The sequence below is a fragment of the Periophthalmus magnuspinnatus genome, chromosome 5 (genome assembly GCF_009829125.3).
Source record: "Periophthalmus magnuspinnatus isolate fPerMag1 chromosome 5, fPerMag1.2.pri, whole genome shotgun sequence".
Classification (NCBI taxonomy): domain Eukaryota; kingdom Metazoa; phylum Chordata; class Actinopteri; order Gobiiformes; family Gobiidae; genus Periophthalmus; species Periophthalmus magnuspinnatus.
The window spans coordinates 26,598,016-26,622,645 of NC_047130.1; the positions used below are offsets into that span (position 1 = coordinate 26,598,016).

The 24,630-nt window shown below is 39.8% G+C and overlaps 1 protein-coding gene across 1 annotated transcript; it reads left to right on the forward strand.

Moving 5' to 3' along the window:
• Window positions 1-277: 277 nt before the first annotated feature.
• nckap1l (NCK associated protein 1 like) lies at window positions 278-23,185 on the forward strand. The gene is made up of 31 exons (XM_033966442.2): window positions 278-448; window positions 2,538-2,648; window positions 2,726-2,818; window positions 3,196-3,252; window positions 3,665-3,807; window positions 3,880-3,970; window positions 4,250-4,387; window positions 5,193-5,241; window positions 8,015-8,171; window positions 8,492-8,548; window positions 8,629-8,725; window positions 8,905-9,014; window positions 9,091-9,223; window positions 9,301-9,382; window positions 9,459-9,517; window positions 9,590-9,735; window positions 9,804-9,930; window positions 10,522-10,641; window positions 10,917-11,056; window positions 11,878-12,009; window positions 13,207-13,425; window positions 13,710-13,840; window positions 15,680-15,777; window positions 17,181-17,274; window positions 17,377-17,459; window positions 17,649-17,729; window positions 19,496-19,589; window positions 20,144-20,260; window positions 21,835-21,944; window positions 22,145-22,234; window positions 22,628-23,185. The coding sequence occupies exons 1-31, from the start codon at window positions 359-361 to the stop codon at window positions 22,742-22,744; spliced, it is 3,366 nt and encodes a 1,121-aa protein (XP_033822333.1). The 5' UTR covers window positions 278-358; the 3' UTR covers window positions 22,745-23,185.
• Window positions 23,186-24,630: the final 1,445 nt, after the last annotated feature.

Consider the following 24,630-nt stretch of genomic DNA (forward strand, 5'->3'; position numbering starts at 1 on the left):
ATCAGGTTATTACAGTCTTACTTTTTCCTTTTGTTTTGCAGGGTTGATGCTTTTGTCAACAGTTTATCTTAAAATGTTAATCAAATGCTACATTTGAGCAAATAACAAATCAACATAATCACACAGAGTAAATATGGGTTTTGAAATACAGTAAATTGCTAAATCTCTGAGTAAATTGGTTAAAATATATGCATTTCACTTTATAGTTAAAGAGAGAGTGAAAAGACCATTTTTACAGACAAATGTGACACTTCCCTCTATGTTCCCCATGTGACCCAGACCTGGGTGGGGCTGTGGTGCTTCTGCCGCCTGACGGAGCGAGGTCCTCAGGGAGGTGCAGGTGCTTTGGGACCAAACTATGGACTATCAGCAGAAACTGGCAGAGAAGTTGACCCTCCTGAATGAGAGGGGCAGCGGCGTCCTCATACGAATGAACTACATCAAGAAGGTGAGGGTCACATCGTATGAGACGGGGAAACGGAACTCACTGTGCTGCATTTAATCTGAATTTGGGATAATTCATCACTTTTAACAGGATGGAAACATATATTTTAATATATAATAAGACTTTCAGATGAATGAAAGTTTGAACCAAAATGACATTTTGTTTAAATCCTTCATCTAAAGTAAAGTCTGTTTAAGAAACTTTAGTCTCTGCATCATTTTGCAAAAAGGAAGCGTGAACAGGAAGTTGGTTTGAGCTCGCCGTCTTGTCAAATTTCAGCAGAACTATATTTGGAAAGCTCTTGTCTATTGTCTGAAGAAATGCAGATAAGAGTCATATGTAACATGCACAAAATAAATAACTGAACTCATGAACTTTTCCAACAGTTTAACACTTTAAATATTTGGACCAAAACCAGGAGTTGATTATCACATGTATTTACTTTGAAGATGATAATAACTCAAATATTTTCTGATGCTAATTAAGTGTGGTTTAGATACGGATTTGAAGATAAAGCCTCGGTGACAGAGAGGCTGCTGGATCAGGGAAAACTCAGATGTGGTTTTGAAAAGAAGGAGGAGAATTCAGAGCAAAACTTCACACTCAGCAGATTGAGCTACAGCTTTAAGTTTACTGAGGTTTTTATTCTGATGGTATATATATATATATATATATATATATATATATATATATATATATATATATATATATATATATATATATATATATATATATATATACAGCCGACACTGTCTTTAGATAATCACAAAACATAAGTACAGTGGCAGAAGTGATGTTAATGGTTTTATCCTTGACTGGAAGAATAATATAAACTTCTGCTGCATTTAAATTATGTTTTACAGTGGGACAAAAAAAGGATTCAGCCCCAATTGTGCAAGTTCTCCCACTTAAAAAGACGAGAGGCCTGTAATTTTCATCATAGATTCACTTCAACTACTTCAACTGATTTTTAATGCATTTATTTGCCAATTATGGTGGAAAATAAGTATTTGGTCAAAAACAAAAGTTCATCTCAATACTTTGTTATATACATTTTGTTGGGAATGACAGAGATCAAACTTTTTCTGTAAACTCGCTCCAAACATTTTCTATGGGGTTGAGATCTGGAGACTGGTTAGGCCACTCCAGGACCTCGCGATGCTTCTTACTGAGCCACTCCTTTGCTTCCCGGGCGGATATTTAGATCATCCGTGGTCTTGTTTGTCTTTCATTTTCTAATAATTGCTCCTACAGTTGATTTCTTCACACTGAGCTCTTACCTACTGCAGATTGAGTGTTCAGGGCCTGGTGCAGGTCTACAGTTTTGTTTGTGGTTCCTTTGCTCTTTGGTTTTGACCATAGTTTGAGTTTGAGTCTGACTGTTTGAGGTTGTGGACACGTGTCTTTTATACTGATAACAAGTTCAAACAGGTGCCATTAATACAGGGAACGAGTGGAGGACAGAGGAGCCTCTTAAAGAAGAAGTTACAGGTCTGTGCTGCTTGTTTGTAGTTGACCAAATACTTATTTTCCCAAAGAGTTTACCAATTAATTCATTAAAAATCCTACAATGTGACTTCCTGGATTCTTTCCTCATTCCGTCTCATATTTGAAGTGAAACTATGATGAAAATTACAGGCCTCTCTCATGTTTTTAAGTGGGAGAACTTGCACAATCAGTGGAGAAATAATTATAATTTTTTTGCCCCACTGTATATAGAGCTGCACAATTCAAATTTGACCTAGATTCAGTCATTTTTAATCGTCAATGATGAAGTATTTTTAACCGAGGAGTCAAAGAATCCTCTATCAGTAAATGCATGTGGTTTGGAGCAGAGTTAAGACTTTAGACGGACATGTTTTACTATTCAGTGATAAAAGTCTGTATTGTTCATGCTCACAAAATACATATGAAGTCATTTATATTTATTTTAATACGACAAAATAAAATTGAATTGAAAATTGAGATAAATCATGTTTTTTGGCCTATCACTAGCCCTAGTTTAATGTTTATTACTGTGTCATAACAGATATTGTGTAACTGCTTCACTGCCGCAAATCGAGAAGCTACAGTTAAGTATTTTCTCTTCCAGACATGTGCCAACCCCAAACTACGGCCGTCCATTCTCACGGACAAAGTCATGGAGTCCGCCATCAAACACATTAACAAGAAATTTCCAAACATTGATTTCAGAGGAAGCGTTGTAAGTCTGCACGGCATAATCAGCATCACGTGTTTGTTTTCCATAACTGAATTAAAACGATTTATGTTTTTGTAAAGCAAAGTCTGACCTCAATCCAGCGACAAAAGGCCGAAGTGCTCTCCGCCACGTCCATCTTCTATGACTCCTTCCTCGACGTCATAGAGTTCAGGGTGATTATATCTTTTTTCTTTTTTTTCAATTTGCATTTTGATATTTCGGTGAGCAGCTTTCAGAGTGTGTTCCTCCTACGTGAAAAACACAAACACAAAATGAGCCGGTGCACACAGGATCACCTTGACTTGCACTTTCAGAATACATTTACATACAAAGTGGTTTATTTTCATTTTGTTGTTTCATTACAAATATTGGGCGAAGTTAGCTTAGTGCAGTTAGCTACACCGCACCAGAGGATATTTACATAATTCAGTGTTTGAGGTTGCTTCCAGCCATCACAGTTATGAATTATAATTATTTTTTTTTTGCTGCTTTAAGTATTCAGTACGGTCTGGAAAATGTCATCTCTCCATTTGACTTTTTGTTCTTCAAGGACCATGTTTATGAGCTGCTCAACACAATCGACGCCTGTCAGTGCTTCTTTGATATTGTGAGTATTTGGAGAAGAGAGAAAATCTTTTAAACTGTGATGTTTGGTTAGACATCTGTGCGGCACATCTGCTCGTACCATCTGCTCTTTCAATTCTGCATTATACATTGATACTCTTTTCTCTCATGATGCTGTTTCATCTCAGCACAGTGAGAAAATAACATATTTGATGCATTATGAATGTCCTTCAGTAAACTGGAATCTTTCCTGTGATGTGAAGGAGCTGATTTAAAAATGATGCAATAGAATGTGCAGATAGTTTTGAGAATAAGATTGTAACATTTTAGCACCATTCTGATTATTTTCACATCTGGAGGTTATACCATAGTTCTATACAACACAGTCCTGAACCATTCACTGTAAATCATTAACACAAACTTGAATGTTCTCTTGCATTTTTACTTTTTCTTAGGCCATCAACTTTGACTTCACTAAAAACTACTTGGACCTGATCATCACTTACACGTCTGTCATCATTACACTGTCTCGCATCGATGACAAGAAAGCTCTCGTGGGAATGTTCAACTGCGCCCATGAGATGATCAACGGCAGCAGGTGCAGTAACACAACTACATGTGTGTAACGGTGAAATATATGTGTTTATATGATGATTATTGTGCGTTGCAGTGACCCGTCCTACCCACGACTTGGACAGATGTTTGTTGAATATGAACATCCTTGGAAGAAGCTCACTGAAGAGTTTGGGCCTCACACAAGAGTAAAAACTTAAATCAAACTGATAAATTGTGTTTTTAGAGATACGTCAGTACACACACTTGATTGTTTAATGGATTTTTAAAAACATCTGATGACAAAGGTTCTTTATATAAACATTATCTTGTCAAGTTCAGTAAAAACAGAGAGATGAACACTGCCCTTTAGACTTTTGACTATAAAATCCAGAGAGGTCTATTTGGATCCTCCACAGGGTCAGACTTTCAGGCTTATTTGAAATCGTATTATATTTTTGACATTTATGTTTTCCTTCCTGCTCCAGTCAGTAACAACGGCCCTGCTGTCTCTGGGGCTGCTGTATCCTCGCAGAAACCTGCCGGCGGAGCAGTGGCGCAGCGCCCAGCTCCTCAGCCTCCTCAGTGCCCCCGCCGCCATGTTGGATTCAGCCTGTTGTGCCACGGTGAGACACACACACACAAACACAGAGACACACACACACAAACACACAGAGACACAGAGACACAAACACACAGAGACAGACACACACACACATACAGAGACACACAGAGACACACATTCCTCAACCTCCTCAGTGCCCCTGCCACCATGTTGGATTCAGCCTGTTGTGCCACGGTGAGACACACACACACAGAGACAGACAGACACACACACACACTCACAGAGACACATATACACACGCACACCCAGACACACCCACACACTCACCCCGACACACCTACACACACGCACACCCAGACACACCCCCTCACTCATAGAGACACACAGAGACACATATACACAAACGCACACCCAGACACTCACACAGACAGAGACACACACTTACACACACATACAGACACACTTACACACACACAGACACACACACACTTACACACACCGACACGCACACACGCACACTTACACACACACACCGACACACACCCCAAGACACCCCGACACACACACACACACTTACACACACACACCTACACACTTACACACACATACACACACCGACACACACAGAGACACACACGGAGACACACACCCCAGTATAATCCATTAATGACATGAACATGGGAGAGTTTGTGTGTTTGTCTTGGAGGAAAATGAAAATAATAAATGCAACACCACAGATTGTTCTGGTCCTCTCTGTGCAGGTTTGAAATGGTAAAGTTCTATTAGGATCATGTTACGTCTGAATGAAAACGTTTGTTTATCTTGTATCTGTATTTTATTGTGTAAGACGATGCATTGTTTTCCAGATGGCGTGTGAATATCTATCTGTGGAAGTTATGGAGCGGTGGATTATTAGTAAGTCCAATATAACACTCTCCTCTCCCTGCTGCTGGTGCACACTGAACTCTGTCAATCACAATTATATATTAAGTAAATGATTTTCAACTTTAATCATATGACCTGTTCATGGAGATACTAAAGTTGAAATCAGAAGTTCATTTACACTGTATGAAAAGACACATACAGGGTTTTTTTTTTCTCATTGTTTGACAAGAAATCAGACTAAACTTTTCCTGTTTTGGGTCAATTATTATTATTCCTATTTGCTAATGCCAGAAAAAAAATATAAAAGGCCACTCTGCAGGAAGAGGTCATTACTGCAAAAGAAACAAAACAAAAAAAAGTCAGATTAGAGTTTGCCTTCATTTTTTGGAGACATGTCCTGTGGTCTAATGAGGCTAAAGTTGAACTGTTTGAACATAAGGAGCATCCACGGATTTGCCAACATTAAGACATATTTGACAACATTGAGACATCATCAAAATCATTGATAAAAAGACTGAACATTCTAGAGGCTCAGAACAGAAATAACCACAAGTAAAACCATTTAAAAACAGAAGTATAACAATATAAAACATGTGAGGAGGGGGATCTGCCAGAGACATTTAAACATTCTGGACATTTTTCTTGGTTTCTGGTGCATTTAAATGTGTGCGATTATTTGCTAGTGCTGCTTTGTAACTTATTATAATTAACAAGTGAATAGAGCGAGTCCAGAGCTTTAAAATGAGGTACAGCATGTCCATATGTGTGAAAGTAACATGCTAACAGTGACGCGTTAGCAGTTAGCCCGTTAGCATTTAGCCCGTTAGCATTTAGCCCGTTAGCATTTAGCCCGTTAGCAGTTAGCCCGTTAGCAGTTAGCTCGGAGGGGCGCAGTCTGCAAAGAGGACGTGGTAAATATTAAAGCCTGATGAAAACTACAGGAAATATGGTAAGAATTCTAAGATGAAGAAGTGTCTGTACTATAAAAATCCTATGAAATGAATAAGATTTACCACTGTAATCAAACAATAATGTCTGGAAACAGTATTTTTACTCAGTATCGGTCGAGTACTTAAATTGAAGTACTTGTTTTTACAGTGGTATCGGTGTTTCTCTTTGTGAGTATTTACCACATTCAGGAGTCGTTCACAGGTCGTTCTTTCGTTCAGCAGAGGAACAGAGGTTTATGTCATAATCAGTGATATTAATGTGACACAAGAGCAGCTTCAGCTACACTCATCATCTGAGGTTTAGAGACAAAAGGATCAGACACAAACAGACTCACGTGTGTCCTCTGTCCCTCTGAGGCGTGTCCTCTGTCCCTCTGAGGCGTGTCCTCTGTCCCTCTGAGGCGTGTCCTCTGTCCCTCTGAGGCGTGTCCTCTGTCCCTCTGAGGTGTGTCCCTCTGAGGTGTGTCCCTCTGAGGTGTGTCCCTCTGAGGTGTGTCCTCTGTCCCTCTGAGGTTTTCGAGTCTCTGAAAAGTTCCTCTTTCCTCACATCGATCTTCCTCTGGGCTTTTCATACTTCGTCCCAAACTTTAGATAAACTGAATGTCACTAACCTTTAGTCTTTTAGTTTGGAAAACACTCATTCAAATGTCCCTCTGCCTCAGTCTCCCAGAATGCACCTGGAGGTAGGGGTCCTTCACACCGGTGTAAACACAGAGCTGTCCTCACCACTGCCCGACTCAAAAACAAATGTAGACAGAACATGTCTAGCTACTAGAAATCAAACACATCTAATCGTTTAAAAAGGATATGTAGACTAGTATAAACTATATAAAACTTTCCAATCATTATTTTCAATATAAATGTATGGGCTCTTGGGGGCCCTCTGGTGGCTGCGGGGCCCTAAGCAGCTGCTTAGTCTGCTGATAGGCTGGGCCGGCCCTGATTCAAGCCTGAAAACACCATCCCATCTGTGAAATACGGGGGTGGCTGCATCGTGTCGTGGGGTTGTTTTGCTGCAGGAGGGACTGGTGCACTTCACAAAACAGATACATCATGAGGAAAGAACATTATGTGGAAACACTGAAGCAACATCTCAAGACATCAGCCAGGAAGTTAAAGCTTGGAACAAATGGGTCTTCAAATGGACAATGACCTGAAGCATACGACCAAACTGGTGACAAAGTGGCTTAAGGATAACAAAGAGGCTTAAGGATAACAAAGAGGCTTAAGGATAACAAAGTCAATGTTTTGCAGTGGCCATCACAAAGAACTGATCTAAATCCTGATTAAAAATATATGGGCGGCCCTGAAAAGGCCTGTGGAGCAAGACGGCCACAAACCTGGCTCAGTTACACCAGTTCTGTGTGGAGGAATAGGCCAAAATTCCTACCAACTATTGTGAGAAGCTCATGGAAGGAAATATCCACAAAGTTTGACCTAAATCACACAGTTTAAAGTCAATGGTACCAAATACTAATGTAATGTAAACTTCTGACTTTGAAGAAAGTAATGAAAAATTGTCTTAGCATGTTTTTTCCTTCTCTCATTATTCTAGCATTTGGCAAATAGAAATATTTTTTAGACCTAAAATAGGAAATGTTTAGTCTGATTTCATGTCGGACGTGACAAAAAAAAAAGCAAACGTGTCTTTTTATAAAGTGTATGTAAACTTCTGGTTTAAACTGTATGTGTTTGGGGAAGTATGGGGGCGATATGGTGATAAAAATCTAATCATGATGTTACATGATCTGACTATAGTTAAGTGAATCTTGATAAAACTGGCATGTCTTATTATTTTACTACCATAAGTTAATACATCCGTGTGTGTGTTTGTGTGTGTGTGTGTGTTACAGTTGGTTTCCTGTTGTGCCACAGCAGCCTGAACACTCATCCACCTGCTCTGGAGCTGTGGAAGATGGCCTTACGCAGCGGCCTCTACTTGACCCTGACCAGAGACGAAGTGTTCAACATCCATAAAGTCTCTGAGGACCTCTTTGACAACATAAAAGGGTAAAAGAACTCACAATAAAGTGAAAATATGCCTTTAAGATACACTCAGTTAACCATCCACTGCACCAGTTATGTAAGTAAGTTGTTTTTTTATGTAGGCTGCTGCTCTGTTCTGCTCATTAGCTATAAATATGTGTGCAGACTACTGGAAAAAACAACAACAACAACAAAACATCTAAGATAATTGGCAGAAATGGGAGTCTGGTTGCCAACTAATGCCAAAAGCCATTACATTTCAGAGTTATTAAGCCATTCTTGTAATTAATCGCACACTTTCTCACTGAATTCTGTATTTATTTGTAATTTTTTGGACATTTCAGGTATAGTAAGCGCGTTGCAGACATTAAGGAGAGCCGTGAACATGTCCTTCTAAACTGGTGAGTCTCAAATTGCCAAGATTTAAAAGCCTGATACAAAGTTATGTCAAGGTTATGAATGTACGTGCTGTTGTTTCCAGTGGAGCGATGCACAGAGAGAAGAGACACTTTCTGCGAGGAGCGTTGAAGGAGTTATATAATGTCCTGGAAGATGAACCTGGACTACTGGGACCCAAGGTAACACAGTCATAACCACAACATGCAGCAGGAACATAAATTATTCATTATAAGCTCTGAATTGGATGTTGCTTCAGTGAGGAGCTGACGAGGAGACCTTGTGTTTCGATGTTGTCGTGACTTTGTCCTGTCGCTGCTGAAATGTTCTCATACCTTATTTTTCTGAATAAAAACTCCAGGCTCTGTTCGTCTGCATGGCTCTGTCATTCTCCAGAGATGAGGTTCAATGGCTCGTCAGACATTCAGAAAACATGCCAAAGATTAAGACTCCTGAGGACTATGTTGACAAGTAAAACGAGTTTTTATTAACGTGATGTTGTGTTGGTTTAGTCATGAGTTTATGCGCTAACACCTTTTGTTTGCAGTCAAATGGCCGAGCTGCTTTTTTACATGGAGAAACTGCGAGAACTGATGACAAAGTACAGACATGTGGTTCAGCGTTTCCATGTTCAGTATTTGGCTCAGTTTGATGCCCTTGTTCTTAATGATACGATCCAGGTATGTGTGTCTTAAAAAAAAGCAAAAATACACAGCCCGGAATTGCCGCAGTATGGCATTAAACGCTTCTTTCTCAGAACATGTACGTGTGTCCTGAAGAGGAGTCGATTCTAATGACGGACTTTGTGTCAAATCTGTCAGCTCTCACCGTCAAACAAGGTAAACAGCAGAAAGCACACGTGTTTTAACAATAATTCATGCATTTATTCAACATTTAAACTGCGGTTTCCTGCAGTCGACAACAAGGAAGAGTTTGATTTTCAAGCACTGAGACTGGACTGGTTGAGATTACAGGTTTTTACAAGTCTATTTTGCATGTATTACTATTTAAAATGTTACGTAATGCGGTGTTTGTCTTTGTTGTAGGCATACTGCAGTGTCAGTAAAGCTCCACTTCCCATCAAAGAGTATCCAGACCTGGCAAGAGTCATGAATGTAATCCAGTTTCATACGAAGATGGTTGACAACATTGAAGAACTGATATACGAGACCTCGGAGTTGTCCATACTTTGGTCAGTACCTCCTTGGCTTTTATTTCAAGCTTAAAGAGTAAACTCAATCTGTCTCTTTTGGGCTCCAGTTTCTACCCTCGTGTCTTTGAGAAGATGTTCAGTCAGAGCTGTGATGACATGAAGCGTTTCCTGATGTCGTTTCCCTCTGTCTGCTCTCACTTCAGCCACTGTGGACACCCGCTCTGTCCAGAAGAGGTCAGTCTTGTCTTGTGTGCAGTTTGAATGCTGTGAGACCAGAAAGGAGGGGCATGTTACATATTTTTACTCTGTAATCATGGCAACTGAACTTATATAACAGAATTTTAAAATTAGTTTGGACTGTAGTAAACATACTGTAGTGAAAGGACATTTATTATATTTTCCTGCTGATGTTAATGATGAACTGTTTGTCTCATAATGTAATCGTACTGAAATATGTATTTTAATGTGAGTTCACCTGCACAGGCAAAGCAGCAGTAGCTAAATCTGGCACAAATCATCTTTTCTTTTGTAAGATTAATGAATTTGTACATGGTCCCTGACAAATGAAGAATAAAGAAGTAGTAGTGCAGAGTAGTGAAAAAACAACAGAGAAACAGATAGATATTGCTGTTCTAAAGTAACTCAAATATGTACTGTCTAAATACATGCATCAAGTAAATACTGACTCTAAATTGTATTGACTGAGAGTGTGAATGTATGTTTTGGCCAAATAATAAAAAAAAAAAGATTAAAAGAACCTAATAATTCTCCATAAATAGTGTTCCTATCAACACATTAAATGCTGTCCTTGTGTTTGTTTTCCAGACGGAGGCCGTGGAGAAGAGGAGTCTGCAGCTGTGTGTGACTTTCCTGGAGCAGATAGCCAAACAGACCAGCAGTGTCATCTTAGAGATTTCTGCAGAGCAGTGTATGCTCCAGGACCAGGTACAATCTAATTATCTGCCAGAATCCAATCTGTGCTCCTCAGGCAAGAGTTCACTTTACATAAAATCTTAAACTTTTAAAACTTTGGAGTAGATTACTGCAGTGTTGTTTCCCTAATCGCTTGAGTAAAGTAGTTTATATAATAGTTTATGTTTCACTGGATTCTTGCTGAGCGACTGTGAATTTGCCATGTTTGTCCTCGTCTCTTGATTCCTGCTGTTTATTGCACTTAATGTTTTTCTCCAAATCTGACTGAGTCTTTCTTTCTCCAATAGTTGCTGCCTAAGCACTGCGCAGAGACTGTCAGCGCCGCTCGATACAGAAAACAAAAGAAGCAAGTGCCAAAGAAAGGAGAAGTGCAAAAGGAGAAACCCGGGGCAGAAAGCCTCAGGAAAGACCGCACAGTGGCCACCAAGTCAGTGTCATTCTACTCCATTACTATTTAAACTTCATTACATGGATACACTGACTATACACACTGTCCGACTGAATCACATCATTCACAATCCATTTCTTTATTATTTCATTGATGAGGAAATTAATTTATTCATATGACGCATGTTGGATTTCTCAGTCAAGCATTAGGAACAGAAATGCATAAACTGCCTTAAAAGGAACTGGAATATTTCACATTTTTAACCATTTGCAGGTATTTCATAGATACACACTGTGAAAATTGTATTGAAAACAGTGGAGTGTGTAATGTCTAAGAGAAATGCTGCAGTATGACTCACTGTAACAAACGTAACTTAAACCATGAAAACCCTGTTCGACCCAACACAAATGATACTGTTCTTTATATAGTGATAAATTCATAAAATCATAAAAGTTAAGTTTGCCTGTGGTTCATTACAGCGCACGTTTGAGAGACTTGGATGAGACAGAATCAGTGAATATCACTGAGTCACTGCGAGTCTTTGGGTTTAGATTGGAGCGGTTCCTGTTCATAAAAAAATCTCGGCTGACATTTTCTAAATGGGCTCTCCCACATACTCCCAGCTTTGCATTGTCTATGAATAGAATAAAACCTGCACATGCATGAAACAAGGAAACTTCAGAATGAAACTGCACTGCCAGAGTCTCCCAGAATGCATCATTTTATAAAAGCCTGTTGACTTTTATTCAGGTGTCTGTGAATAGGACGCTCTTAATAACAGATGGTATTGCTCCAGTTAAAAAATGACAGACTCCTCAAACTGTCGTGTTTATTCATTTATGTCGTGTCTTTCTTCACAGTGTGGACAAGATGCACCTGACGCTGACAGAGCTGTGCTCGACCTACAGCCTCTGCTCAGAGCTTATCGTTTTCCAGCACATTGTGGTTCCCACTGAGTTTCTGCTTTCTCATCTGGAGACGCGCTTCGCTGAGTACGACGAGTGAACACACACACACACACACACACACACCCACACCCACATATACACATACACACACCCCGACACACCCCCACATACACACACCGACATATATACACACACACACACATGCACCCACACACCCCCACACACACACACCCCCACACACACACACACACACCCCCACACCCACACACACACACCCTTACACACACACACAGACACACACACCCCCACATGCGCAGACACACACACTCCTTTGTAAAGTCAATGGACATGATATTTATAGATAATAGACCTTTTATGTAGTGACACTTGACTACATTCAATCAGATCACATATATGATCCACAGTGTGTATGTTAACATTCATATACTTTTCAGCTTCAGGGAGGGACAATTACTGGCGATTGTGTGGATGATTAGACTATAGACGTACTTGATGATGCAATTCATCAGCCGTAACAAAGCTTTTTGAAAAGCTTTTCATGTTGCATGATGGGTAACCAAATGACATAATTACTGTACATGCAGTGACAATGTAGAAGATGTGGAAGCTCTGCTCACAGTGGGCAGCTTTTTATCTCTATTCTTTATAAAACACAGAATGTCTGGCTGCAAATGGGATAAAATCCTCCAGTTGTGACGTTTTCTTCTGCAGTGACACGATGTGACAAAGCACCAGAAATAACTTTCTGCTATATGGCTTCTACTTGGATGTTTTTGTTTTGAAAATCAAAATAAAATGTCCATCCATCTCAGTAATGGAGCACACGTCAGACTGTGTTGTGTCAGGTTCAGAAAAGTTCATGCAAGATTTGTTGGGTGTCGTTTTGAGGCTTTACCGTGTATTTAGATTATTCCTGGTACTGGGGCAACTCTTATTGTGTATGTTCTGCTCTGTGTCCCTGCCTGGGCTGATGATTATCTTTTCTGTCACCCTAAATGTAGCACCCTTTAGTGAGCGTAATGGTCTCTTTACACAAGTGTTTGTAATAACTGAATACATTAGGACAGTGGAAGAGTATGAACACGGACAAACAAACATGCAGTTAATAGAAGCCCGGAGCAGTGACTGTGCAAACCTAATGAGACTGGTGCCATGCCTCCACTCTACGCCTCGTTTAACCAATTTTAAAGTGCTATCTGTCCAGCTCACATCCTCTGCAGCGATTGATAAGTGACATTTTCCAAACATGTTTTTCTCCAGGATCATCGTGAGAATGGCCAATTACAACCAGGCCACCCAGGAGATAGCCCATCCGTCTGACCTGCTGGCCGGCATAAAGGCCTACACCGCCGCCCTGCACACCCTGGGCAGCTACGTCAACGTGGATGTCACTCGCATGGTTAAGAGCGTTTTACTGCAGCAAACGCAGCCTCTGGACTCCCGCGGTGCACAGACCATCACAACCTTATATACAAACTGGTACGTCACGTGAAAATGGGTAGATACACACTGGAAATGTAATGAAATGCAATGAAATACCTTTATAAACCCCAGCGCTTTGGACCTGTACGTTTCTGCGACTGAATTAGCATTAGCATTAGCATCTTTTCTATCTACTAACATATTAACGCACATAAAATAACGCTCTATGTGAAGTTGCATTGAGTTACATTGACAAAATCTAAAGCATCATCTTGTTTCCTGTTTTTCTTACCGTTCTAATCTCAAACTCACATTGTTTTTGCTTTTAACCTGCGTCAAAGGTACCTGGAGAGTCTACTGCGTCAGGCGAGCAACTCCTTCATCGTCCACTGTCCCACAATGCACTGCTTCGTGAACCAGACCACGGACAATGAGCCCAGTTTTAAGGCAGAGGAGTTTTCAGACATATCAGGTCAGACTATGACACAAAACACATCCTAACAAGGTCCAAATCTCCTTCTAGCATCATCACAGAATCATAAAACCTCCAACCTATAAAGACGCCATGTAGTTTTAGTTTGGGTGAGAATATCTTTAAAAAAAGTGAAATCATCGGCTTTTCTTCTGCGCCAGTGCGTTTAATAACTCTTGTTCACTTATTAGAACAAATTGAGTCTGTGTTTCTCCATTAGAATCACGCAGAGACACAAAAACCTGCTGTCCACAAAGATTAGAATAATAATGATTCTGTTTCATGTAGACCTGACAGTGGCTGTGGTGACAAGCACACTCAAAATCGGATTATTATCAGATTTTTTAGAGTAATAAAATGACATTCTAAACAGCACAGTCATGCCATTTCTTTCTAACCATGGTTCCTCTGCATATTAACATCAGGTTTTGTAGTTTAAGTGTCATTTGAATCATTTTAAAGGTCCAGAAATTAGATATAATAATCAGATTTTGCAGTTTGCGTGTCATTTGAATCATTTGAAAGGTCCAAAAATCTGAAATAATAATACGATTTTGCAGTTTGTGTGTCATTTGAATCATTTTAAAGGTCCAAAAATCTGAAATAATAATAAGATTTTGCAGTTTGCGTGTCATTTAAATCAGTTTAAAGGTCCAGAAATCAGATATAATCATAATAATACCCAGATTTTGCAGTTTGCGTGTCATTTGAATCATTTTAAAGGGCCAAAATCAGATATAATCATAATAATAATAATCAGATTTTGTGTGCATATGAATAAAGTCACTGTTGATGTTGTGTAAACGTCAGATTCTTATAGATTGAGGCAGTTTTTCTTGCCTCTCGTCCGTGTAATCGTCCTCCGCAGTGGCTCTTAATTCACCTCCGCTGTATCATAGAAACACTGAACTGCCTGGTGAAAAAATAGAAGCTTTACAATCGACACTCCACCATTACACACACCTACGCCTCCACACCATTGTCTATATTTACTTGTTGTGAGTCACCAGTGTTTTCAGTCTCATGTGGACAGAACCTACTGTACTTGCTCTTAAGAAACTGTTTTTTGTGCGTTTATTAAGGTTTTTCTTTTCCACTTAACAACATGAGCAAAGAACAAACATAATAATGATAGTAAAGCTGGAATGAAACAAAAAAAAGTTGTATTAGTAATTAAAATAATGATAATAGTAGTAAAATAAAAATAAAAGACAATGAGGAAGAGGCAGCCAGACCAAAAAGTAATTCAAAATAAATAAATAATACAAAATAATTAAACAGTATCATTCACTCACATTGGCAGATATGTTTTTATATTGTCCATATCTCCCAAAACTTCTCAGGTTTGTTTTTGTACAATAGTTTATGTTTTCCAGCACCACATATAAAGTCATTCAACCTTTGAGAAGCAGAACGAGGAATATCTGATTTCCACGATGTCGCTGTGTAATATTTGGACTCCAGAAAAAAATATTCAGCAAAGATACAATATTTTTAGACAAATCTACTGGACAAATATTCAACAGACACATTTTAGGATTAAGATTAATAATAATAGGGACATATTTACCCACAGTTTTACTAACAATGTTCAAAACTTTACCCCAAAAAGACAGTATGAGGGACATTCCCACAAACAGTGAAACAGTTTGTACCTTTTTGGTTTTTACATTTCAAACACGTGTCATGGTTCAGTTTAACAGGTGTTTAACAGGTGTCCATTTATATTGAAACAGCTTTGAGTTTGTATTTATGGACCCAGTCAAATGTATATAACGTTTTATATAATAATAGTACAAAGGATGACTTTAATAATGCTTCTTTTATTGATTTAAACAGAGCTGAGAGCGCTGGCCGAGCTCATCGGTCCATATGGTCTGAAGTTTCTAAGTGAGAACCTGATGTGGCACATCACGTCTCAAGTCAGTGAGATCAAGGTAAAGTGTGAATGTGTTAATATGGGTTTTACTGTAAATGTATAAGGTTTTAATAGATTAGTTTTTATGGTAAGCTCAAGTCGGTGTAATTGTTTAACTTATGTTCCCAGACAGTATTTGAAGAGCCGACATGAGACTGTTCCACATGGCAAAAAACAAACAACCAGGGTCTTAAAATATGAACACGGAGCTACACAATCAATCTGTCTGTTTTATTATTGTCTTGCATAGAAAAAATGCAGGATCCTTTAATGGTTTATAAGACACCATTAACAAAATAGAATAAATACAACAGGCCAGTTACAAACAACAACAAACTCATTTAAACAAACTCATCTGCCGCTTCTTCCAGACTTTACAGAGAAATGAAATGACACTTGTAAACATTAGAATCTTGTTGTCGTCAAAACAACAAAAAATGAGCTTCACTTTCCTCTAACTCACATAAACCTCAGAGTCTTTTTTATTCAGGGGCCTGAGAAAAACTCACACTTTTTATGTCCAGGAGAACGATCTGTGTGCAGCTGTGCCAAGACTAAACCAGGACTAAACCAGGACTAAACCAGGACTGAACCAGGACTAAACCAGGACTGAACCAGGACTGAACCAGGACTGAACCAGGACTGAACCAGGACTAAACCAGGACTAAACCAGGACTAAACCAGGACTGAAGCGGGACTAAACCAGGAATAAACCAGGACTGAAGCAGGACTAAACCAGGACTAAACCAGGACTAAACCAGGACTGAAGCAGGACTAAACCAGGACTAAACCAGGACTAAACCAGGACTAAACCAGGACTAAACCAGGACTAAACCAGGACTAAACCAGGTCTAAACCAGGACTGTTGCAGCTGTGCCATTGACCATCTTTGCTTCCTGCTCAAATTTGCTCTGACATAAAATTCAGTCTTAAACGTTTCTTTTGTTTAAATATATGTTCTCAACTTGGGTTTAGCCAAGATCCCATTCAGCCTCTCATCATAATTACACACCAGTTTTGTTCTTATTCTGTTAAAGCTGAAAGGCAAATTGTTATGGAATACAAACTGAAGAATATCCCGTAGTTCTCCTGCTCAGAGTGACTTGGTTTACTCCACTCAAAGACCTTTTTTGATACTAATACAGAGAGTGACAGAGAGTCGTCTGGGCCGTGTTTTACTCCAACTAAAAACATAACAATGGAGTCTCGTCTGGGTCCAGGCCTGTCCTTTAAACGTGCCTCCAAGTCTCAGTGCGACTGTCCAAGAGAAATAACATAAATAATCAAACTCCGTCACCTTGGATTGAACACAACTCTGATCTCACTGACACTGGACTTTGGATCTGTCAAAAAGATGGCTCCAGACGTCTTTTTCCGCTTATATCTCCAGGGGATTTTATTGACTTTGTTCTCCTCTGTCAGAAACTGATCATTGAAAATATGGACGTCCTGGTACAGATGAGGAACAACTCTGACAAGCCTGAAGTGATGGCCAGCCTCAAGAGGAGACTGACGGGTGAGTGAGAGGAGAGACGAGGGCGTGGCGCAGAAATGTGGGGAAGATTTTACAATAATACTGCACCAAAATCTGTGTAAATGATTGTAATTTTTAATAAAGGTGGAGAGAACATGCTGAAGAGGATGACAATCATCGGCGTGATCTTGTCGTTCAGATCGATGGCGAAGGATTGTCTCAAAGATGTAAAGTATCTCCATTTTATTGAAGATAAGTTAAATCTCCACCACTTTTGTCCCAGTTTTTCTGCTGTTTTTCATGACTTTTGACACAGATTCCTACTTGTTTCTGGTCTCTGTATTATCTAAACCAAACTGAGCGATATAAATACCTTTCTTAATGACCCATATCGTATTCATATCATTTCCATACAGACTCTGGAGAAGCACTGTCCTTACCTGATGGGGCCCGTCAGGTACCTGAGAGACTTCATTGCCCCTGAAGCTGACATTAAGGTACCTCCGCTTCATTACAGTTAATGCAGCTTCAATGACACGTTGCGGTCTGCGTGGATTCTTTCATTTACGCTTTTACTATTTTGCATGAATTTCTTTCCCTCCACTTCCTCGTCTGGGAGCGCTCTCTTTTTGATGCTGTCTCACTTCAAAGATGCTCTCTGAATATCATATCTCCCCTGGTGGGACAATAAAGATCTTGAACTCTGTGAATGTTTCCCGAAGGAAGGATGAGCGATGTGAACGATATACTGGCATGCACTGGTTATGCATTAATCATAATTTCATATTAAATCAGCAGATATTGTCAGAAGTGAATATTTCCTCGTGTTTTAGCACTGGATTTATCACGATGTCTCAAGTTTAGAGTATTGTGAGTATTGTGTTTTTATTTGTAAGGCAGGATTATTTGTACAGTGTGTTTTACAGAATAAGAAAATCACAATACAACAAATCAAAATACAAATACTCATCATAAAATTGACAGTGAAAGAGAAGATGGCAGAATAAAACAGTATCTAAACAGTATCTGTATCTAAACAGAACCATTTGAATCTGGATTTAAACATTGTCAAAGTCGAGGTCTGTCTCACGTCTTCAGGAAGAAATTTCCAGGTTTAAACTGCAGAAAACTGAAACACTGATTCCCCATGTTTAGACCTGGTTTAGTCCTGGTTTAGTCCTGGTTTAGACGTGGTTTAGTCCTGGTTTAGCCCTGGTTTAGCCCTGGTTTAGTCCTGGTTTAGTCCTGGTTTAGTCCTGGTTTAGTCCTGGTTCAGTCCCGGTTTCGTCCCAGTTTAGCCCTGGTTTAGCCCTGGGTTAGCCCTGTTTTAGTACCAATTTCATCCTCGTTTAGTCCTGTTTTCATACTGGCTTAGCCCTGGTTTAGACCTGGTTTCATCTTGGTTTAGTCCTGGTTTAGTCCTGGTTTAGCCCTGGTTTAGTCCTGGTTTAGCCCTGGTTTAGTCCTGGTTTAGTCCTGGTTTAGCCCTGGTTTAGACGTGGTTTAGTCCTGGTTTAGCCCTGGTTTAGTCCTGGTTTAGTCCTGGTTTAGTCCTGGTTTAGCCCTGGTTTAGTCCTGGTTTAGCCCTGGTTTAGCCCTGGTTTAGTTCTGGTTTAGTCCTGGTTTAGTCCTGGTTTAGTCCTGGTTTAGCCCTGGTTTAGCCCTGGTTTAGTCCTGGTTTAGTCCTGGTTTAGTCCTGGTTTAGCCCTGGTTTAGTCCTGGTTTAGCCCTGGTTTAGTCCTGGTTTAGTCCTGGTTTAGTCTTAGTTTAGTCCCGATGAAAGATTTGCGACTTCACCATGGCACTTAAAGGTGAAGCAGTGTAAATGTCCCTGTGAGCAAACTGGGCCTTCCACAGTGGCATAACGTCGCCAAATGAAATTCCTTATCTGTGGTCGGCGCGGCCTCACCCCCTCCTCCTCCTCTGCCCCTCCTCTTCCTCTCCCGCTTCAGTTCTGGCCCTACATCTGAGTGAGCTATGGGGGACATGCCACCTCCCGCTCCTGGATAACCCCTCAGACGTCAGAGAGCTGCTGGTGCCTCTGTGAGAGACGCAGCACATCAGTGGAAACTGAGTGCCCAGACAGGCCAAACATACAGGCATTACAAATAAGGAAAGATCACTAACCTCCTTCTAAAATTAGGCCCAGAACATAGCGGAATGTCACTTACTGGTCAAATAAACGGTTCCTCCTAAACTGATGCTGTCTTACTAATGCCATAAAAAGCATCCTAAACCGTGACTTTGCTTTCTGACCTTGCAGGTGACGCTCGGTGTGTATGAACTGGCCTCAGCTGCAGGATTGTCGTGTGATATTGATCCAGCTCTTGTGGCAGCCATTAGCAGCATGCAGACAGGTAACAATTCAGTGTTCACCTGCAGGTTTTCTCAACACAACATCGACTACAGTACACTAATAACACATCTGTTACATCGATCTACTGCTCTGTCTTCTTTTTTATAGTTCAAATTGTCACGTAGGTCAAACCGGACTCAAACGCGACACAAAGAAAACCCCAAAAACGTCTCAGTGTTCGGTGAAAACAACAGATTTATTCAAACACAGAGCAGAACAAAACAACAACAACAACACAAACTGAACAGAGGGAGAACATACAACGATTAGTAAATGAACAGCAGGTGCGAGGAAAACAAATAAACGAACTGAGCTGGACTGAGAATAAACAAGAAAACAGGCAGAACTGTGACACAAATACGTCCGAACAAAACCCCGAGGCTCGTGATTAGCAGATTTAATTACACATTTTGACATTTAGACAGTGGCGGACTGCACTACTTCATTTACATTTACCCCTCAACATGTCTCCCAGGCAGCGTGGTCCTTTATTCTCTCCGTCTATTTTCAGAGTAGGAGTGTTTGCTCTTTTTACTTTGTCTTTTTGTTTCCTAGACAACACGTCCACTGATGAGGAGTATAAGCTGTCCTGTTTACTGCTCGTCTACGTCGCCGTGTCTCTGCCTTTATTGGCCCTGGACCCAAACTCCTGCTACACTCGGGAACATGGAGGTACGGGACATTGCCAAAAATGAATATCTCAATATTTTCTCTTTTTTTTAAATAACAATACAGACAATATTTGAATAATGCGCCAGAAATGTGCTAAAATGTGCCTGTAAATGTCTCTAGCACAAACATTTAACCACAATTTGACAGATATCTCACTTTATACACTTATTTTGGAGTTTTAATTGTAGAATATATACTTCATCTTATAATATTGTCCATTTTATACAGCTCCAGGTGCACTTTTCTTCACCTGAGTTCACATTCTGCCTCCACCAAACCCAGTTCCCGTCATTAATAATCCCCACCCAAAAATACGCCTCATTAACATTTTTGCATGTGGCACTTTCCAGCTTTACTCATGTGGTTTTTGTCAAAGTCTCCGTCCTGATTGGAACCACATTTTGCCGTGAGATTTGTGTTTACAGATAAGTTTGGTGTGACGTGGATTAGTACAGTGACTATCGAGGTTCTTTTGGCTTCATTTCCTCACTGTAACATTAAAGGCAGCTTAGATTTCTATCAGCGCGAGGCGAGCGATTATTCTCTTTTATTTTTCCACTAGTCCATTTTAAATCACATACCCATAAGCCTCTGGAAAAAAGTAGTTCAGGTCATTAGCTTGTGTTCATTAATAACACAATCATAAAAACATCCGCTGTTGGCTGCAGGGTTTGTCGTTAAAACTCTAACTTTAAAACCAAAATGTCGCAGTAGTGTCTAGATATTTGAATACCTAGAACTATATTGTTTGCTGTTTTTAATGTTTATTTTTGCGAAGTAACAGAATCGAAAAATGTGTTGACTACGGTTTTCATACTTCTACAATTGATCCAGTCGAAAAACAAAAAAAACAAACTAAAAAAATGATGCGTCTTGTAAGACTATGAGGTAATGTAACAGGTGAAGTTGCAGCAGGAGTAGGCGTGACCGTCCGTAGGTGAAGGCTTTTAGTGTCGTACGTAATGACTGAACTCGTCTCTTGCAGCGTGCGGACACTAAACGGAGCGTGTGCGTGTTATCAGACTAACTCCAGCCACTAGGTTTGATTTGTTTTCATGGCTGTTAAGTTAAAGAAAGACGAGTACAAACATTTGAACTCAACTTTTGGCAAAAGTGTCGTTGATCTATTTGATTATATCCAACTGGTGTGAACTTATCCTAATGAAGTGTGTGTTTTAGAGGAACTTGATCAGCTTTTATACTTTACTTTACCTCGTTTATACTTTTTTATTCCACTACTATGTTTCATTTTACTTATAAGTGTATACGGGCCCATAACATAAAATTCTCACATGTTGGCACTTTATTTATTTTTGTAAAATTCAGGCAACAGTGCGGTGAAGTACTATATTATTCTAATGTTCTATTTGATCTGCTGTGTTTTGTACTGGATGATATTGATTTGCGTGCACCCTGATGTCGGAATAGCACTTTACCCGCTTTTACTAAATTGCGTTTGTTAAATAAATGAACTAAACTTACTTCCAGCCGCTCGTTATTCTTGTACCTGCATATACTGAATACTACCCCTATAATAACGACCCGGTATTTTCTGTTTTCTTTAAATACACCAGGCCACAACAACAACATCCACTGTTTAGCGACGACCATCAACCAACTGTCCGCCGCCATGTTTACCGTCCAGGGCAAGAACATCGAGCAGCACCTCAAAGACTTCCTCCTGGTGGGTGAAAGCTCAAAAATGCCGAATTATGTCACTGTTTTGTCATAACCCCAGTGTTTTAAATAAATAATTTCTTGGGCACTTTGTATTTATGTTCAAATGGTTTCCCAAGACCTTCCCGACCTTTGTCCTGGCTGAGGTCACATGCGCCACTGTCAAATCATTTAACTTTTTTGATGTCTTTTCACATTGCAACGCAGCTGGCGTCATCCACTCTTCTTCAACTCGGACAGAACGTGGAGCGGATGGAGAGCAAGAACCGAGAGTCCATTTACTTACTTTTACATTTGGTAAAGCCCCGTTTATTACACGCATAGTACTTTTTAATTAAGAATGAAGTTTCCCTCGTCTGTAATGCATGTAGCTGCATAATTACACAGAATAACCCAGACTTAAAGGTGCACTGTGTGACTTTTCTGGTGCAGGATTTGCCATCTGTTTGTGTGTCATACAGTGGAACATTCCAGCCTTAGAAAAGTTGCATATTGCACCTTAAACCACCTAATTTGAAGAACCACAGAGTTAATTCTTCACTTCCCATGAGCATCAACTGAGAGACACTAAAACTGCTCTTAACTGTTTGTCTAATTTGCTCCAAACTCAAATCTTTACTCGTCTGTTAACGCCGCACATGTTCAGTTTAGTTTTAAGTTACACAGTTTGTCTTTCTTCTTGTCACTCAGATCGTGGAAGAGTCTCCGTTCTTGAGTCAGGACATGTTGGAGAGCTGCTTTCCTTACGTGCTTCTGCGAAATGCTTACAGAGAAGTGTACAAGTCGTTTATCATCACGGTGGGATGATCTGCTCTGAGGACTGACTAAACGCTGGTGATGTGCAGCGTTTGATTAACCAAAGGGCGGACGTGAGGACACTGCTCTGAACGTCTCCAGGAAATGGACCAGCAAATGGATCTGACCTGGATTTTATTTTAAATTATTATTATTCAGTGCAAATATTTGATTTAATGTTTCTATTTTTTTGTAAAAATCCCTTTTATCCCTCTTGTGTCATTGCATTTTGTCTCCATATATATTATAATCAGCTTAAGTGTCTTTAAACAGATCTTGTTGTTGTAATCTTTCCTGTGCATATGTCGATTCATAGACAAAAGTCAAATATCTACAGTCTGTTCTTTGCACTTTGACTTACTGTTTGTGCCGCTAACATCTGTTACATCGACAAATATTTACAAGATTTTGAATAAATCAGCCACACAGTGCAGAATCAAATACAGTTTGAAGGTCAGAACCTTTGTATGTTTATTTTTCATAAATGCAAATGACTCTGATGTTGAAATATCGTGACATATGAGGTGAAACACTGAGTCCTCCAGTGGAATGATGTGTCCCTGCGGCGTTTGCCCTGGAGCGGCTGGAGCTATGTGCTGTTTGGTTGCCACGCAGGAGATGTGCACGTTCTGATCGTGTTTGTTTGGTATCTTATGTGATAACTTTTCACAAGAGATTCAATTCCCTGTGTAACGACAGGGAAACCTTCTGTAAACACTGTGATGTGCACTGATGTATTAAGAGAGACGTTCAGCTGTACGATTTCTTTTGTTTTTACACAGATCATAGATTCGTCCGTTCTCTTCGGATCCACGATGCAGCTCAGTCATTTCATATTTTCATTCTATTTCTGTGTTTAAATGTGTTGTTAGCAGGAAAGCCCACAGTGGCTCCTCTCTGGAGATGTGCCCCGGTGGAAACTTTGGCTCTGATATTGAGCTCTCTGCTGATTATGTTGGTGACGCAGAACTCCTCTGCTGATTGGTAGAACAAGCATCACAGAATGGCACTGATAAACCAGAAGTGTGGGTCAATACAGTGTAGAGTGGAGAAGTGGAGAAAAGGCTGGGTGTTATACTGAGAAAAACAAAGAGAGCCATTAATATAAAACATGCAGACTCTCTCTGAAGACACACAGATGAGGTTTAGAGCAGGACCCACTCTGCAGCAGGTCATGACTCCCATGTACAGAGTGCACAGTGTGTGTGACGGATGGCTCGGGCGATACACGTGCAAGGCCACACAGGAAAGGTAAGACTCTTCTAACACTTTATTTATCAACTTATTATTTTCAGACTTTAAATGGACGCTCCAGCTGGAAAAATGTGGGCAGTGTAAATTTGCTTTGCCAACAAATAGAACAGCATTTGAGTTTTGTTTTTATGTTTTGAATAAACTCCACTCAATGCAAACAGAATTATTATGACGATTCTAATTAAAGCATCTGTCCTTGTGTTAAACTGAGATTACAAATAAAAAAACTATGGCACTGGTTTATTCTGTCACAATAAATCCTCTTACAGGAAATATCTGAAGCCAAACTTGTCTAGTTTATATAAAAATACTCTTGTCTTTGTCTTCAGAATGAGTTCAGACTGAACATATAAGAGATCTATAAAGGAAAAAGGCCAACTGTCACTTTGAGGAAGCTCCACCCCATGAGCAGACCTCATGTTCCTCTAAATAGCAGTGTGTATATAATGAATGTAAAATAAAACATGCTGTGTACTTCTGTCTACTGCATCATCAAGTGTGGAGTGGACCATTACATTTACATTTACAGATGCTCACAAACACGCTGCATGAGTGATGTTTTGTGATTCACTGTTGTTTGCATCGATATGGAACAAACACAACTTCCAACTGATTCCAAGAAAATCCTTTTGCCCTTTGACCTT